The sequence below is a fragment of the Pteropus vampyrus genome, unplaced genomic scaffold, assembly GCF_000151845.1.
Source record: "Pteropus vampyrus isolate Shadow unplaced genomic scaffold, Pvam_2.0 Scaffold326, whole genome shotgun sequence".
In the NCBI taxonomy this organism is placed as follows: domain Eukaryota; kingdom Metazoa; phylum Chordata; class Mammalia; order Chiroptera; family Pteropodidae; genus Pteropus; species Pteropus vampyrus.
The window spans coordinates 1,207,186-1,226,160 of record NW_011889107.1 but is presented as its reverse complement, the minus strand read 5'-3'; the positions used below and the strand labels follow the sequence as shown (position 1 = coordinate 1,226,160).

General features: G+C 53.2%; 1 protein-coding gene across 4 annotated transcripts in view; it reads right to left on the bottom strand.

The window, feature by feature from the left end:
- Positions 1-9,450: 9,450 nt before the first annotated feature.
- The window catches only part of HIVEP3 (human immunodeficiency virus type I enhancer binding protein 3), a 162,688-nt gene continuing 153,163 nt past the window's right edge, over positions 9,451-18,975 (bottom strand). For 3 of the 4 annotated variants that reach the window (XM_011377938.2, XM_011377937.2, XM_011377939.2), the window contains 2 exons: positions 15,090-16,003; positions 9,451-13,978 (listed from right to left, as the gene is read on the bottom strand). In XM_011377938.2, coding sequence (XP_011376240.1) covers positions 13,175-13,978; positions 15,090-16,003 — 1,718 coding nt within the window. In that variant the 3' untranslated portion in view covers positions 9,451-13,174. The remainder of the gene's footprint in view (positions 13,979-15,089; positions 16,004-18,975) is intronic. The other variant, XM_011377940.2, reaches the window with a different exon arrangement.

Here is an 18,975-nt window from a genome sequence, read left to right as displayed (position 1 = left end):
AGCCTAGAGGGGACAGGCAGGGCCTCCAATAGGGTGTAGGGAGGACCCTCTGGGTGGGTTTTTTTTTTTTTTTTCATGCACTCTCTCCTTTTCCCCTTCCCTCAACCACAAGGTCCTGGACGCCAGGGCATAGTGCCCCCTGCCCCACTCCAGTCTCAGTGCAGCAAACAGATGGGGCTGGTACATTGGGGTCCTAGTTGGCCTGGAGGTCTTTAATAGGAGGTCACCAGTGTCAAGCCTCAGGGACTCTGCAATTAGCAAGTCTTTATTGGGCGCCTCACCAACCCCTCCCTCTGCTCAGTCCGTCCTGGAACTCTTTGGCTTCTGTCCTTCTTAGGCCATACATTCTATGCAGGGGATATGGAGATGACCTCTCCCCACCCCAAAGCTGACTTTACAGAGGCCTCGTTTCTACCTTTGTACCTGCCCTCAAAAGGTACCCCAGCATGGCGCCCACCCAGCCTCAGCTGGTCCCCAATGATGGGTGCTGACAGAGAGGGCTAAACCCCTAGATGGCTCTGAGCCTGGCCTTTCCCTGTGTGGTGGTCTTACCCACAGGCAGCACAGCTGTGACCTGTTGATGCTGCAGGGGCCTGGGAAGGCCCCTCTGCCACCTGGGGCCAACGATTCCCTGCATTTGCGACAGTGCCTTTCATGCTGCTAGCAATGCTTAGGCTTCACTTGCAAACTTCTCCCCAGAGTGTGATGCGTGCCCAGTGTAGAGGCCACACAGCACAGTGGTTAGAGACTGGACTCCGGAGTCTGCCAGCTCTGGGACCTGGGTAGGTTACCCACCTCTGCACTTTAGATTCCACATCTGTAAATGAGAGCAGGGTCCCCTTGGGGAGCATTCAGGGAGTTATTAGATGCAAGCGCCTTAGCACACAGTGGCTGTTGGGTCACCATGAGTCCCACTGAAGAGTTCTAGTGACCTCCACATCATTTCCATCATCTCCCTTGACAGGAGTTAATGACAACACTCCTCCTCCTGTAGCTCTGTGGTCATAGATTCTTCTGATTCCCCATTGAAGAAGACCATCTAGCGTGGCCCCTCATAGCTCAGAACAGGCCAATGCAGCCTGGAGAGAGATGGGCCCTGCCCCCCAGCAAGGTAGAACCTGCTTGCTGCCTGGGTGGAGGATGATGGTCTGTGGGACCTTTTGACCTCCAAGTCCCAGAGACTCTGAGGACATGGGGTGATGGGAGAAACTGGAGAGCAAGTGTCTACATATGGCCCCTCCCCCGCCACACAATTCCTGGCACTCGAGGGCCCCACCTTAGCCTGGCACGCCTGCCCAGATTCTTGCCCGTGTGGTTTCCCCTGGGCCTCTCCCTCACGTCCGCTGGCAGAGCATCCTCAGCTGTCTACATTCCTCTGCTATGAAGACGGCCACCTTAGGGCCGGGCCGGGCTAGGACACCCCTGAGTGTGAGTGTGGGAGCGTGCGTGCTGGAGAGGATGTGCAGAAGCACATCTGCGGTCATCCGCCTCTCTGTGCCCATGCATATGCGTGCATGGCCGTGTCCTATGTGTCCTTATGTGCATGGACCTGTGTGTGTGCAGGTACGCATGGGGGGGCATGGACACCTGTGTGGACATACATGAGCCTATGAGGAGTGCAGGGGGGCATTTATGAATCCCTAGGGGTCCTATAGGCCTGTGGACAGGGACCTGCGCTCATGCACAACGTGGGGGGCGGTGCATGTTTCCCATACTCGAGGACCTTTGCATTATGAGGGTCACGTACCTAGGTGTGGCCTCATTTGACCTGAGCTTACAACCATTGGAGGAAGCAAGAGAAGAAGGTGAGCGTGAAATTAAGCATAGAGAGCCCAATTGCCTGACTGAGCTGGATGTTCCCCACATATTCCCTTGTTTAACCCTCATATCAATCCCGGGAGGGATAAAAATGGGATCTGAAACTTGGAGCGGGCCAGTCACTTTCCCAAGGTTACACAGCCTGTACGTGGTGGAGCCGACATTCAAATCTTCTGCCTGATTCTAGAAGCTGTCAGGTAGGACAAGGAGGGAGGGTAGCTGCTGTAGGAGCCCCAGCACAGCAGAGATTTGCACTGGAGAGCCCAGAACCAGGCTGTTCCCTTGGAGGGTGGGAGCCTCAGAGCTGCCCACCCAGGCCCCTTGTACCCCATCCCCCACCTGCTTCTGCTGGATGATCATAATAAATATGCATAGAGAAATTGCTCTGTGCCAGGTGCTTGTGTAAGAGCTTTGCATGTAGTAACTCATCTAATCCTCCTAACATTCTAGGAGGCCGATGCCACTATTAGGCTGTTATTATTATATTGTATGCATATAATATATATTATGCCAAATGTCATATTTATAGTCTCTCATAACATAGAATAATAATTGTTATTATTCTCACTTTAGGGATGAAAAATCTGAGGCACAAATATGTTAAGTAACTTCTCTGAAGTCCCATAGCTAAAAATGGCCCAGCCAGGATTTGAGCCCATGCAGTGTGGCTCCAGAGTGCAAGTGCCCAAACCTTACATATGCTGCTTAGGCCGGCATCTCCTTGTACGTGAGACCGCCATGTCTCCTCCTTTCTGTTAGGTGGTCTCCAATTCGGCCTACATGCAGGCCCAAGGAGACTGAGGGCTGGGTGAACCAGACACCCATCTCCCAGATGTGGTGACAGTCTGGACTGCTATAATGCTTGGGCCTGAAAAAATGACTCCTAATGCCAGGCGCCACCCTAGCTTTGTCTCCTCCTAACTTGCTGTGACACTTGAGACAAGCACACTGCTCTCTCTGGCCTCAGTTTCTGTCCCGCCCCAAAAAGCAGGTAGGTAGGCCTGTCCCCAGGTTTCCAGGTGGGGAGTCCTGGGAGGAGGCAGGCAGGCCTGGCAGCGGGCGCGGAGTGGGCAGGCTGGTGAAGGCGAGAAAGGGCCAGGGCTGAAGTCAAGGCTTGGAGCAGGTTTTCCCAGGCTGTCTGAGTAATCTTGTGTCTATATTTATCTCCTTCTTTCTTGGGTGAGCAAATAGAACCCAATGCCAGCCCGGCCCGCCACCCCCCATGCCGGCATGTTTCCCTCACCTGCCAGGTGGCCTTGTAGAGTACTGCAGTCTTGGCCGCAAGTTCAACTTGGCCCAGGGAGGACACACAAAGCTGCTCGAACCCAGTGGCTTCCATGACAAATCTCATTGTCAGTGGTGGCCAGGCAAGTTCCACATGAATTGCTGCATACGTTGGTAGCCGTGGCCATGGCCTGGGCAACGGTGGTTGCTCTATTCCACTCAGGAAAGAAGGGTCCTCTTATCTCTTATAGTGACTTTCATTCCTCCATTCATGCTTTTCTTTAAGTAGCAGCTCCCTGCCCCTCTAGGATCTGAAATTCCCAGAGGAGGATGTCTTCATGGTGCAGTAGTCTAGAGTCAGACTGCTCTGGGATTGAATCCTGGCACCCTGACCTTGGGCTAATAACCTCTCTGTGACTCAGTTTCCTGCCTTTCAAACGGGCCAAGACTTCCTACTTCCCAGGGATCTTGTGAGCGTTAAGTTAGAGGCCTTATGAGCTGACAGATGAGATGGGCTCTTCTTGGCGGGGGGACTGCCTGTCTCACCTGTTTCTATCATCCCAGTCCCAGACCATAGCAGCGACAATAGGCCCACACAAGGCCCACCAGGGGACATAAGCATATACAATTCCCACAACATACACACACTAATGTACACCCCTAATTCTGAGAGGTGCACGTAGCCTTAGACCCAGGATGGATTATTATATGAATTGGGGCTCAGACTCAGGGAAGACCCCAGAAGGGACCAGATACTAACTTTGCCGGGACTATTCTCAGAGGTGGAAGGGGCAGGACAGGTGGCCAGTCAGGCCAAAGGGATGATGAGACCAAAAGTGCATCTCGTCAAGAGATGGCTCAGCCCGAACCAGGCCTGGGCCCTATTGCCCCTGACCCCAGCTGGGATTCCCGCTGCTGGTTAGGCCCCTGTCCTGATTCTGGCCTCTGCCCTGGCAGTGCCACCTTCCTGACCTTGGGAAGCCCTGGGCCTGGTGCACGTGCACCGCAGCCCTGCCTACTCCCAGGCTGGATTAGGCAGAGTCCGAGGACGTGCCGGGCTGGCAGGCTCACGGGCGTGGCAGGTGCTGGCCCTGGAGCTGCCCTATGTCGGCTCAGGACTGGGCTGAAGCAAGGCCTTGTATGGCTCTGGTAGGGGAGCTTGGCCGGCGGCACCCATTGGCTGAGCTGGCACTCCCAGCCGGGCTACCCGGGCCCCAAACCACGGTAACCAGAGCCGCCGGGAGCTTGTGGATTAGCATGGCCGCCTGCCCACACGCCTGCCTGCGACCAGGGCAGCTCTTTCCCTTTCCTAAAAAGGCAGAGCCTGGCAGGAAAGCTGGGCAGGTGAACTCAGACTGGGGATAGAGGAGGAGGAGTAGGGGGGGTGGGAGTGATGGTACAGGTGGCCCCACCGAGGGTTTGGGAATCTTAGCCCTGGCCTTGGACCAAACTCTTCCTGGCTCTGGACATCGGTTTCCTCCCTTATAAAAGGGGGTGATTGGCAGCTGAGTCTCCCTATAGTGGTTGACCCTTTGATGGGATTGTGTGCTGGGGTCCCCCAAACTCAACCCAAGTTGAAGGGCTGCTCGTTAGCAAAGAGGCCCAGATTCTCTCTTCATAGGAAGTCAACCACTTTGCAAATGTAGGGGCTTGGTTTTAAATTCCAGCCCTGCCAGCTACCACTATGACCTTGGGAAGCAGCCTCACCTGTTTGAACCCAGTCTTCCTCTATAAAGATGGTAAGGTGATAAGTGCCTCCCCCAGGATCTCCAGGATGACCCCACACAGTGCAGCGGTCTGCTCTCCCCTCGGCTTCCCTATGTTGTACCCTGACTCTTCCTTTTTCCTGTTTCTCTCTGCTCATGCCCATCTCAAGCTGGCCTGCCTTCTGAAGTTGTCCTGCTTGCAGTGGCCTGGCTCTGGGAGTCTCTAGGACAGAACATGGACTCCAAGTCCTGAGCCCAGAGAGTGTCCAGGCCTAGGGGTGAAGGCGGGGTCTCCGAGCCTTGCAGGCCCATCCCAACCCTGAACTGGAGCCTGGCAAAGCTTGGCTAGGGCCTCAGTACCAGACAGCAGCCCAAACCTTCCTGAGGCTCTGGGTCAGGTGTAACTGGAATTGGTGGCCCTGCCACTTGCCAGGGTATGATCTTGGGCTCTACCCATCACTTATAAAATGAGGATGTGTGGCCCATCCTTCCTCGCTCCAAAAGAGAAAGTGCTTTGTGACCTTTAGAGAGCAGCCATGGGAGGCCTGGTGGCAGTCATGTGCGAACCTTTGGCCCTGTGGCAGGTGGGAGGGGACAGGTGGCTGGTCCTTCAGAGAATTCACATGTACTTTTCATTCTCTCAAGTGTGGGAATCCAAGCCCTGGTGTCTGCTGGTCAATCCTTGTGCCTACAGCCTCAGGAACAGGGTCTCTATGTGGCTGCCAGATAGCACTGCTAAGAAACCAGGCAGTGGCCAGAAAGAAGCCCCAGCCTGGGCCTGCCTTGTCCCACTAGTCTCTGGGCAGAAGGAGGCTACCCAAGAGCACAGGGCAGAGAGGAGTTGCTGCACTGGAGTCAGACTAGAGTCAGTCCTCACACTGCCTCTAACTAGCCACGTGCCTTTGGCTGGTGAGCACCCTTTGTAACTCTGTTTTCTCCTCTGAAAATGGAGACAGTAGCTCTCATCTTCCTGGGTTGTTTTAAGGACCAAACATCGTAAAATGCTGGACACAGGGCCTGGCACATACTGTGCTCTTCTTCTTCTGGGGCTGTTTGGGACTCCATTTTCCCACTGGCCTAGACCGAGACCCAGGCTCTCCCCAAAGACTTGCTCCTCGTCTTTCCACAGCCTGTGATTCTAATGCCAGGTGCCATCTTTGCTCTCCAGGGCCTCTTCCTGACCCTTGTTTTTCTTACTGCTTGTAAAAAGCTAGCACCTTTGAGGCCAAAGCCATCCTGCCACTCACGATCCCACCTCTGACATCTGCTCGTCTCCTGGGCACTTCAGATTCCAAGAAGTCCTAACCTTGTGTGATTGTCGCTAGGGCTGTTACAAATATTCCCAGTCTCTTCCATTAGGCCTGGCCATGTGACTTGCTTTGGCCAATAAAATGTGACTGGAGGGATGTTTGTTGTTTCCAGCTATGAGTGCTGAGCTGTAAGTGCAAGGTACCACAGCTTTTTTTTTTTTTTTTTTTTTTATCTGCCTCCGAGGTCATGAGAGCATCAAGATGGTGCCTCTATCAGTCTGGGTCTCCAAGTGACAAGGGTGAGAATTCCCCTACTGATTCTCATCGAACATGTGGCCATGGAAAAAATAAACTTGTGTTGTATCCAGCCCCTGAGTTTCTGGGTTGCTTGTTTCTGCAGCACGACAGCATCTAGCCTGACAGATGCACCCAGTATTCACGGCCTGAATCTCCACCGAAGCCCTGCAGTCATCAGAGATGACCCCACTTGCCACCTGCACAGCCAGCTCACCACGCTGGACACTCGTTTCCTGGCCTCTTCTTCTCCAGCGGTGTTCTCTTTCGCTCCGCTTCAGCACCCACCCTGAGGTCAACGCCAGCTTCATCCACAACTGTTCCATCTCTGGAATAACGAGCTAAGACGACTCATAACCCTTTTTTCTCTGTTTTCATCCAAATCTGTCACTTGACTGCTGGCCTTTCTCTTTATCAGCTGCCCCCATTTACTTCCTTCTCAGCTCGTGAATTCAGTGGTCCATGACTTCATCTTTTCATTTGCCAATGCTCTTACCTCCTATACCCCACCGTCCTTCTGTCCCATGGCCTGGCAAAACCCCAACCCTGGATGAATCTACCTGGCCGCCTTCTCCATGCCCACAGCATGGCTGCTGAGCACTGCTGGAGCAAACAAACGAGTGAGCAGAAGTGGTACCCAGCCCTCAGTGTCGCTGGGAGCCTTCTATTTCCCTGGTGGACTTTTTCCTGCTCCCTTCAAAGGTCATTCACACCCACTCAAGCCTCCAAATCTTTTCCCCTGCTGCTTCCTTCCCCATCTCCAGCAGTTCAGCATGTGGCCTCACTCCATTTCGAAGAGAAAATTTCTCTGCAGGAATGCTGACTTCCTGTCACCAAGCAGCAGACACACCGACTTCCCCTGCACCTCTTCCTTTGAGTCATCGCTGGAGATGTGTCTGCAACTCCTCTTAATGAAGCAGGCTTGATTCTCACCATCTCCTTCTCATTAGCCCCCCGGACTTACTCAAGCCTTTCTTTCCTGCACCCCATGCCCCATCCAGCCACTGTCCCAGCTCTCCTCTGCCCTCCACCCCAGGTCCCTGGGCAGGTGTCAGGATCTGCTGTCTCCCTTCCAGAATTCCTCATCAATCCTTAACCATCACCATCTGCCTCCGCACCCAGCAGTATCTATGAAGTGCCTACTAGGAGCCAGGCACTGTGCTAGGCCGGCTTTTCCCCAAGTCAGCAATGGTCCCCTTGTTGCTGAAACAAACAGACCCTCTCAGGTTCTTAGTGCGAAACTTCCAGCAGTATTTTACCCTGAGGACTGCAATATTGTAATTTATAGTAAGAAATATATATTTGGTCTTCACCCCTGTTTCTGGCATAGGGCACCTAAAACCTTTGGAATTTCCTAAGTGATAAAAGTATGTTTTGTTATGTTAATGAGGCGACTTTTGGAAAACCCCTAGGTAACCTAAGGAGGGGTCTGGTTGCCAGGGGAACCAACCTTGTAATTAGAGAGTTGGAACTTCTCACCCTCCTGACTCTCTCGGGGTGGGGAGAGGGGCTAGAAGCTGAATCAGTCAACAACCGTCAACAATTTAATCAGTGGTGCCTATGTAACGAAGCCTCCATAAACCCCCCAAAGGATCGAGTTCGGAGAGCTTCTGGGCTGGTGAACACATGGAGGTGCTGGTAGAACGGTGTGCTCGGAGAAAGCTCGGACTCTTTATTGTTAGATCCTTTTATAATAAACTAGTAAGTGTAAGTAAATGTTTGTTTCTCAGAGTTCTTTGAGCCACTCTAGCAATTAATCAACCTCAAGGAAGGAGTCATGGGGACCTCTGATCTGTAGCTGGTCCATGAGAAGCACAGGTGACAACCCGGATTTGTGATTGATTGATATCTGAAGTGGGGGTGGAGCGGGTAGTTCTGTGGGACTGAGCCCTTACCCTGTGGCATCTGGTGCTGTCTCCTGGCAGATAGTGTCAGAATTGAATTGCTTGCTGGTGTGGAAAAAACTACACTTTGGAGGACCGCTCGGATTGCCCATTGACCTCCTCAGCTGCTCCTTCTTGTAGCTTCTCCTTCTTCACCTGTCCTAAGGAGTTTTCCAGGAAAGGTCTCTAGGGTGACTCAGACTCACTCTGGACTAAAGGTTTTGTTCTCTCTGCCACAGCAACTCTGGCCCCAGCAATTGAGTAACAATGTCATTATTTGCTTAAGGATAGCCTCTCCTGCTAGAACGGAAGCTCTTTGAGTGGGACTACCTGTTGTATCCCACTCAATGAGTGTACCTCATCGACAATCAGCAAATCAGCGTGGAGTACAAAAGCTGGGGTCCCATACCTGTCTTTTTCATTCTTGTAACCTCAGGATCCTGTGAGAGGCCTACTCAGAGGACATTTGTTGAAGGCTTACTGTGTTCAAGGCTACCCTTGAACACAGTTAGCTACCCTCTCTATACACCTCCATGCACCATCTCATTTAATCCTCGCAACAACTCTCCACTTTATAGATTAGGAAATGGAGACCCAGAGAGGTTGGGTAAGTTGCTCAAGATCACACAGGCAGTAAGTAGCCATGCCATGATCTGATTCCATGTTTTATTCTGTAGAGACTTGAGTGGTGGCTCCTCAAAATTTAGTTCATGTCCTAATCCTCAGAACCTATGCAAGTGAACTTATTTGGAAGAAAAGTCTTTGCAGTTGTAATTAAGTTAAGGATCTCGAGATGCGATCATCGTGGATGAGGATGGGCCCCAAATCCACTGATGAATGTCTTTAGAAGGGACAGGGAGAAGAGAAACATCAAGAAAGCCAAGTGATGAAGCTGAAAACCAAGGAATGTCAAGGATTGCTTGCAGCTGCCAGGAGCTAGGAAAGAGGCATGGATCGAATCAGAAGGAAAGCAGCCTGCCGACACCTCGATTTCAGATTTCTGGCTGTTTTAAGCCACCCAGTATGTGATAATTCATTACAGTGGCCCTAGGAAATGAATGTAGACTCCAAACCACATGGAGATGGCTCTGGACCTCCGCTCCAGGCCTAGAAGCCATGGGTCACAAGAGTTCCGGCCTGTGTGACTGTGGTCTGGTCACTTCCGTTCTCTGGGCTGACTGCTTTGTGGTAAAATGAGCACTTGAAGCACAAGTGTCCCTCCAACTCTGGCATTCTATGACTCTCAAGAAAAACTATGAGCCAGACAAGCAGGGCTATGTTGGTATTTTCAAATTTATTCCAACGTGCTGTTTTTTTTTTTTAAAAAATATCCTCAGGCTGAACACTCAGCCAGAGCTGTAATAAAGGCAATTATTATACTTGTAAAAACTTCTCATTCACAGTACGTCACACACATCAATACTGAACGTTTTTTTTTTTTTCTTTTTGTACGTCAGACTCTGTGCTTTAGACCTGCATGGATTTTTTGTTGAGTTTTTTTTTTTTTTTCTTTTGCACTTATATATACCATACCGACATTGCAAGATGCAAGCGTAGAAACTGGAGTTTAAATAAACTTACAGGCAAAACTACCCCAACCCAGTGTGGTTGCTGTACATATCTACAGTACGATTTTTGGAATGTATTGCCATTTAAGAACATAGAAACTCTCTACAGACAATTTCACAGACGGAATACATACACCTTTTAGAAAAAAAGGCAAATATTTATCTTACAGAGAGCGTGTTATCTTACATTTGCCTACACGTTTCTTTTTTTTTTTTCCTGTTTCTCTTCTCTTTTATTTTTAACACTAGGTTTAGTAAAGTGATCGTAAGTGCCGAAGCAGTTTCGTAATGGAAAGCGGACTGGATTCACGACACAAAAGCAGAATCTGTGGAACGGGCCTTTGGGGACTTTCTCCCCTTGGTCAGTGCTGTACATTTTTCTCTATGGACGGCTGGCCAGGCAGGACTTTTGCTTGGAGAAGGATTTGTCTGAAGAAAGGACTAGAGAGCAATTCAGCTCAGATATATTGCTTGAGGGTCGGTGAGAATGGAGTAGGGGCTAGAGGGATCTGGGAGCTAATTCTTTCAGACTTTTCCCACAGAGGGAAATAGAGGGACTTCTGGGTCTGGAAGTTGGAGGCAGTGGAGGCGGGAGAGTGGGTAGTTCACCGCTATCAGGCTCCTGGAGGGTCTCAGTGATTGAGGCCAGAGTATAAGTGATGGTTGGCTCTGAAACCTCGGTGAGTTGTTCATCTCCCACTGCCAACAGCCAAGGACCAGAGTGGGCTGTACCAAGGAATGACTACCCCGCACATTTCAACAGAGCACACACTATGTGTTCACGCCGACCAGTCAGCACTGCTTTCTCCACCACCGCCCTTAACGTGGACAATAGTGTCACAGGCAAACTGGAAATGTAGAAGTGGGGCAGGGGTCCTGGAGAGGGCATGGAGTGAGAGCCTTTTATCCAAATTATGAATGTATGCATGTGGGCTGGGGCTCTGTGATCAGGGGAGTGGGAAGAGTCTGGCAGAGGGGGTTAGAGCTGTTCTCAGTGACATATGACCCAGACTAATGGTATTGATTCCATACTTCTGGGCACCTGGGGTTGGGGCAGCAGCCCTGAGGCCAGATTTTGTTTGTGCAGTGTGTCCCTGTCATTGAGAAATGGGTCTCCAGTGACTCCTGGTCTCCGTCCCCTCTGCCTGTATCTGTGGCCTGACTGACCTTGAGGACTCTCCTGCTGGCCATGCCGTCCACAACTACATCTCCCAGGAAGGAAACCTTGGTGGGTGGGCTGTCTTAGTACAGGGGGAATGATGCTCAGTAGAGCTGGGGGTGCAGGGCCAGGTGGAGGGGTGTGGCCACCCTAAGGTCACGAGCTAGTCCAGCAGAGTGCCCAGTCTGCTGCTTTGTAGGTCTGGGGCTGGAAGATCGTGTCCAGGAAGATGTCAAACCTGAGCTGAAGTGGTGCCCTTTATCTGGCTCCCAGGCCTCAGCACTCACATTCGCTAGTCCTTGGCCATTCCATGGAGGTATGACAGAAAGGTGAGGGTGAAGAAAGCCCTTGTCTCTGGCCTAGACTGTGACTATGTCCTGGCTCCTTACCACTTCCTGCCAGGCCAAAACAGTGCCAATACGGTTGGGGCCTTCTCCCAGGGTACATGAGAACTCCAAATTCTGGGTCAAATAGTTGGGAATTGCTTGCTAACCCTGCCCCCAGCAGCCCCCAGGGAGACTCCTTTTTTATTGTCTCCTTTTTGTTTTAGCTCCCGAGTGAGGTTAAAGGAAAATGAACAAGTTGATCCGGCTGGAGGCTGGACCAGTGACTGGTTTGTCCACGCAGCGGGGGCCAAGCAACGAGAGGCCCAGAACTGGATTTACGGCTGAGTTTGGGGAGCTCGCAGAAGTGCCTCAACCTCCTCACGTTATGGCCTCCTATCTAAACAAAATAGTTCAGGGACCCTGTATGGGTACAGGATTCCTACAGCCTGGCTGAGAACTGGGGACCAGCTAGGGAGGTCTCTGCTCTGTAAGGTAGCCTTAGCACTCAACCTGGGGAGTGGGGGGCACATGCTTTCTCCCTCTTGTAGGAACTAAAAAAATAATTTCTGGAGGGTTGGGGGAGAGTCCATCTCTCCCAGGGACAGGATAAACATGCTAGAGTTCAAATTCTGTATTGTAATTTGAGATTTTAATTTCTGGTCATATTTTTCTTACAGAGCAAGTTTTTGCCCCCAAACAAACGCAGGGCAACTTCTTGAAGGAGGGGATGGGGATGAGGATGGAGGCACTGGCTAGTACCGATTGCTTTGGAGAAGCATTCAAATGACTTAAGACAATTAAAAATCCTCTAGGTCAAGAGAATGTGAGGAGACTGGATGAAGTATCAAATAGCATCCTCTCTTTCTAGATATTTTTATACATATAGAACTTTTTAAAAAGAAATTTAAGCCAATAAACAGGACTGGGCGGTTCTTGCCGTCATGGTTTGGGTACTTCCTGAGGGGAGCCGATGTAGGTCCCTGGGAACTTCCAGTACCAAGCACCGAAAAGCCCGGCCATGGAGGAAAAAGGGCCCTTTGTACTCCAGACTGAGCTCCCAACGAAATCCAAGCCCCAGCCTCAGGAGTCGCAAGGCTCCGCACCTTGAACCTTGACCCCTAGGGGCTGGGCCCCACCACGCCAGCTTTGTGGGTAGTCATCCCGCAAAGGCATCCTGGGGCCGGGGTCCAAAGAGCAAGGCCTAGGTCAGGATGGGCCCACGTACCTGGGTAGCTGGGAGCGCTGGATGGTCCGAGCAGCTCCCGCCTTCTACCTGCTCCTATTATCTTGTGTTGAAATCCTAAGAAAAGTAACATTTTCTTTTTCTTGGGAAAAAGGAAGTTGGAGTTTTCTGGGCCTACCCATGGAGGCTGAGTGGGGTCTCCCTGCCTGGATCTGTGTCCCTCCTTCTGGGGCCACTGGCCCTTTTGCTGGCAGCGCAAGATGGCCACGGGCTGGGGTGGGGTAAAATGGTAATAAATAGGACATAAACATCTGTACATAGGAGTGCTTGCTTTTACATTTAATTATATATTTTTAAAAGTCCCTTGTTTTTATTTTTCTCCCTCAGTGCATCCCCTTTCCCTCAGCAAATGGCTGCCTTTTGTCAGCCTTGAGTGGCTGCTGACCCCAGCAGCTGAAGGTGAGGTCCCACCTACACCCTTTCTCAAAAAAGCACAAAATATTCACAGCCTCAAACTCCTCGTGGGTTTTTTTTTATGTGTGTGTATGTTTTGTTTTTTCTTTCAAGCAACAAAAGGTATAGAAAAAGGCACAGATAACTGCATACATGGGAAGATATAACCAACGGGGGCTGAGCAGAAGCTGCTTGAACAGATGGACGGATGGAAGAGGGAGCCCATGAAAGCAAGATGATTTGAGGAAGTTGGCTGGAAGCGTCTGTTGCTGAACACCGGAAGCCAGATGCTGAAGCGGTCGGAGAGAGGCTAAGTGCTCAGGGGGCCCCTGTCCATGGGCTGGTGTGGAAGTGCCCTGGGCCCCCCACTTCCTGAGGACTCAGGGGAGCTCTGACTGGTCCTGGGTTCCCCAGAGAGGTTCCTCCTCCGGGCTGGGAAGCGGGTGGATGCCTCTGCCAGGCAGCCCACGGAACTGCTGCGGTCCAGTGTTGGGGCGGTGGAGGCCGTAGGGTTGGCCGGCGTGTGTGGTGACTCCAGGCGGGGGCTCCAGGACTCTGCCCGGCGGCCCTGGGGTGGCCGGGATGAGCCCTCGGGTGGGGTGCGGGGGCTGTGCGTGGGCTCTGCAGACACCTCGGCCACATGGGGCTCCCAGCTGGGAGGTCTGCCCCAGCCCCTGCTCGTCCTCTCCCTCTCTTTGGGGTAGTCCTTGCCCTCCAGCTCCGAGGACAGTGTGAACTTGGAGACCTTAGCCACGGGGGACACAGAGGCTGACGAGCTCTCGGTGGGACTCCAGCGGCCTTGCTCCTGGGCCTCCCGGGCCCCTGTCAGGTCGCTGCCACCCCCAGAGAAGCCGCTGACCCAGGCTGCAGTGGGCCCTGGCAGCAGGGTGGGGTGGGCCCCGGGCCGGGCCTGCACCATCTGGATCCCACCGATGGGAATCAGGGGACACGGGGCGCGGGCCAAGTGCTGTGAGTGCAGAGGGAGGTGGCTGAAGATGTTCTCTGTCCGGGCTGGGATGTGGCCGTGGATGTCATGGGGGGCGGAGAAGGGTCGGGAGGAGACAGGATGAGCAGGGCCAGGTGAGCAGGAGGGACTTCGGGACTCGGCCTTCTGCTGGGGTCAGAAAACAACAGAGGGTGAGGCCAGGTTATGTGCTGGGCACATGGACACCCCGAGGCCTAGAGGGGGCAGGACTTGCCTGAGATCACAGAGCAAGTCCCAGTTGAGCTGGGGCCAGAACCAAGTTCCAGCTCCCTGCCCATGGTGCTGCCCTATGCTGGTGCCCTCTCTGGGGTGAGCCATCCCCAGCCCTACAGTGATGAAGAGCATTCTCAGCATACTCAGGCCCCACGGCCACTATGCTTCTGGCCAGCATGCTTACTTGCAGAGGGTGCGGGGACTCTGAAGAGCACTACCGGCCCCCATGTGCTCAGCCCTTTATCTTGGTTCTGCTGACTCTCCTGTTCCTAAAATAGTCTAGACCCAACTTTACCCTTGGACATGATTTCCCACTTAAGGTTCTTGACCTTCACCCACCACTGGGAATTTTGACGTGGCTCCAAAATTAAAAACCAAGGAGAGAGACTCCTAGAACCTTGAATCTTTGAGTGATGGTGTCGATGCTGCTGGAGGTAAAGGGTGTTGTTGGGTAATGCGGTGAACGAAAAGGTCCTAGAAGGTAATGTTGTAAGTGACGGTGTCGTCAGGGCTGGGGGTCGTGACCGCACTGGTGACAGTGACGGTGTCAGATGGCGATGGCAGTGTCAGGGATGGTGTGCTGGCGTGTGCTGTGGCTGAGATGGTGTTGGCAATGCTGACGGTGTTGGTCCTGATGGTCTGGCAGCAACGGTGTTGGCTGTGTCTGAGGGTGCTGCTGACAGTGATGTTGGAGATGTGAGGATTTCAGTTAAGTCCTGCCATTTGCTCAAAGAATACATGGGGGCTGAGGATGGGGTGGGAGGAGAATGGCCCAAGTGTTCACACCTGCATGCAAAGCCGGCTCCAGAGCCTGTGTCTGTTGCTTCGGAGGCTAAATTAACTGCTTTCAGGCACCCAGCATGGCGCCTGGCACAGGAGGTGCCCAATAAACGCTTGCTAAGTTATCAGTGACCACTGAGCTGGCAGAGCTATTTAGCTCCAGGCCTGGGGTGTCAGGGAGGAGTGAACTTGCAGCCCCCCGCCCACCCGGGAGGAGCGGCCCAGCCACTCCAGGACAGGAACTCACCCACGTGGAGGTGCAGGTCTCGGGGCTTCTGCCGAGAAGCTTGTGAGGTAGAGGCACAGGCCGGTAGAGAGCCTGCGGGGCCAGCCCCGAGCTTGGGCCATAGTCACCCGCCGAGGGGCTGCCCGGCCGAGCCAAGGCCCACTTCCCGGGAAGCACTGACCGTGGTGGTGACTCAGCCTGGCTTGGAGACCGTCTCCTGGTGGGCGAGTGTCTGAGGGGGCCTGGGTCTGTGGCACCCTCGAGTTCGGGGAGCAGATGCGCTCGAGGGGGCAGTTCCCTTCTCAGGAGGCGGGGGGTGAGAGGAGACAGCTTGAGTCTTGGAGACCCACAAGGGAGAGGGCCTGTCTGGGTGCCAGGCGGGCTTGGGGCTGAGGCCTGTGGCTCTTGGGCCGGTGAATATCGCTGGGGAGATGAGTCGCTTTTGGTTAGTGAGTGTTTGTGGGCAAGTGGTGGGCGGCTGCCTGCTTCTTTGCTCGGGGACCATGGCCTTCTCGGGCACAAGGCCTTGGAACTCAGGGCTGAGCTTGTGTCCTTCTCCACGGGGCCCGTAGGGGCCTGTCCCAGCTGGGGGAGGCATAGGATGCTTTGGCTGGACGTGGAGCAACCGCCAGCTGCCAAGTGCTCGGCTTCTGAGACTAAGCTGCCCCATGTGGCCTGGTTGCCAGAGGTGGCATCTGGGGGCTGAGGGCCCTGAAGAGGTGAAGAGTCTGCTGGCAGCGTGGCTGGTGGGCCATGTGGGGGTGCCTCCGAGGACGGTCCTGATGGCTCGTCCTGGCTTTCCTCCTCATCCTCATCCTCGTCTTCATCCAGGTCCGAGTCTGAGTCTGAGTCCTCCAGGTCTGAAAACTGGTGCTCCGCCACAGCCTCTGAACCCTCTCGCCCTTCCAAGTCCTGGAACGGGTCGTCACTGGTTCCTGTGGTGTGAACACAGGAGACTTGGGGTCACAGCCAGGCCCACGCCTCCTCTTCTCTAAGCCCCAGTGTCCTCATCTGCAAACTTGGCCTCATAACCATGGCAATGGTACAAGACCATTGAGAGGATGAGGAACATGACAGATGTGGGAACACTTCGTAAATAACCACAGCAAACCAAAATCGCCCTGTATCTAATGTGCCAGGTTCAGTTCTAAGGACGTCATGTGCATTAATTCATTTAGTCCTGAAATAATTCTGTGAGGTCAGCACTATTCTTCTCTTCACGTTACAGATGAGGAAACTGAGGTAAGAGAGATTCAGTTACCTGCCCAAGTAAGGTAAACAATAGGGCCGGGATTGAACCACAGAAAATTAAGACAGGCCTCTTTTCTTATTTTGTTTTGTTTTGTTTTGATTAGGATTTCAGTGCTAGCTCTATTATGAGCAAGTTAGGTTACCCCGCCAATGCCTCAGTCTCCCCCTTTGTCAAATGAGTGTGATAGTCTCACCTCATAGGGTCTGCTAGAAGTAAAGGCATGCCTAACACATAGTGAGGGCTCAAATAATTATGATCACTCAATACAGTCAAGAAGAGATCAATTATTCTGAGATGCAGTAGCAATGCTGTCAGTTCGGTAGCACTGAGCTGCAGCTAAACTAAACACACATCTGCCACCATCGCCAGGCTGCTGCTGGCTGGTAAAATGGCATCTGGCAGGTGGTGGTAAAACTTGCCTCAGGCTGCAGAGCAGGGCTCCATCCCGGCCACTCTTGTCCAGAGGACCTGCTGTCCTGGCAGAGCCTAAGTTGCTCCCAGCGCGGGGAGTGGAAGAGTAGGGCTCTGAAATACCAACTTCCTGATCTGGCTTTTGGTAGGGCAGCCCCAACCAGCTGGGTCACCTCTGACATGACACGGGTCTCATTTGGGCATCTCTGAAATGAGCAGCAATCAGGACTGTGGGGAGAGCTCCACGAATATCTGGCCCACCTGGCAGGCTCCTGAGGGTCTGGGTCCTGTTGGCCCATCTCCAGGCTCATTGCCAGCCCCGTCCCCTCACTTGGACATGCTAGCACCCATTCTGCTACTGACCAAGAGAACTGGACACACAAGCTGACTCAAGTCATGGGTGCAACTAGGCTTCCAAACCCCATCGTTGTGCCAAATGCCTAGGGGCCAGAAAACAGAGCATTCGTGCTTCCACATAGCTCAATATGCAGCAGTAAGAGCACAAAATGGACGACAGTGGGCATTCAGGAGGATGCGGGTCAAAAATTATGGGGTGTAGCTGGGACTAGCAGGTGAAGGGAGGGCCGTGCAGCCAAGGGCAGGGTCTCCTGGCAACTGGGAAATGATGAGGGAGGAAGGGACATGGGGTTGGGAAGGGAGTGGGGATGTGGGTGGGGGTGAGGGTGCAAAATACACTCAACAGTTTTGCCCCAGGCATTTCCTTTCCTGCCTAAAACGTTGGTGGAGGCCTATTTCAACCTCAGGAGTTCACCTGGCCTCACCCCTTACTTAAATATGGGGAAATCCAGGCCCAGAGGGGGCATGAGGGGCTTCCCCAGGATCACCCAGGGCTAGTAGCTGAGACCAGACTCATCTCCATCTCTTCCTTGCTGTATAATGTTGGATAATTTACTTTCTCTCTGTGTGCTGTTTTCTCATCTGTAAAATGGGAGTAAGAGCAATAAAAGCCACCACACGAAGCTGTTGGAAGGATTGTGAGGGTATGACATATAGAAAGTACCCAATAAACTTTATTATTACCACTTCCTGTACCCAGGACCTCAGCCACCAGCCAGCATTGAGACCATCTCACAGATGAGGTCATACTACTGAGGGAGAGTCAGGACCAGCGTCTCCTGATACTCAGCAGGGAAGGCTCCCCAACTCCTCCTTAAGGATGAGGCAGTTGAGGCTCAGACAAGGGCGGCAGCCACCCCAGACACCTGTTGCAGGGTGATGGAAGCCAAGGGCCTTTTGCCCAGCGCCGCAGGGCTCGCCAGGCCCCCACATTTAGGCTCCTGCAGGGCTCTATGGCATGCCCTTGCCCGGGGAGCCCACTCCCAACGCCCCTCAGGAAGCTGCGGGCCACTGCTGGGATTGCCGCCAAGACTCCACAAGCTCCACTCGCTCAGGGGCCTGGGACCACCTAGGAGACTGAACGAAGCGCGCGAGGGCGCCCACGAGGTCCGGCCACACGATGGCGCTGATGCTCAACCTCTTTACCAACAGGGGCGGGGCTGCGGCGCGGGCCTGACCGCCCGTTTCTAGGCTGCACTCCCGGTCGCTACTCGGTGTCTAACGGACATACTGCTCCACATCGTGGGAAGTGGCAACTCCAACCTTCCAGTTTCTCAGGCCGTAAACCTCGGATACATCCTTAGCTCCTTTTTTCTCCTGCTCCGCCCCTGCCCACCCCGCCACGTGTCAGCAAAACCTCTTGGCTCTCCCTGCAGAATGCCTGCAGACTCCGACCACTTCTCCGCACCTCCGCTCAGCACGCCCTGTCCAAGCCGACCTGTGCTCTGCCTACCTAGATCACTGCCTCCAGCCGCGCCCCCTACCGGCAGTCCTCTGCACAAGCCGGAGTCATGGAAAGTCAGAGGACATCACTCCACCAGAAAGCTAAATCCGTGCCTTGACCTTCATGGTCCCATTTCTTTCTGACCTCATCTCCCCCTACTGTGGTCTTCAGGGTCTCTGCACCTGCTGTTCCCTCTGCACCTGCTGTTCCTTACCTGGCTTCACACCGTGGGAACAGAGCGGCTCCTCCTTGCACTTCCCAACCCCCTCACTTATATTTTTGCTTCGTACTCATTACCCCTGCCCTATTACACAATTGTTCATTGCCCGACTCCCCTCTAGAATGTAGGCTTCCTGAGGACGGGAATATGTGTTATTCACTGCGGAATATCCAGCACCTAGAAAAGGACCTGGAATAGGGCTGGTGCTCAGAAATTACTTCTG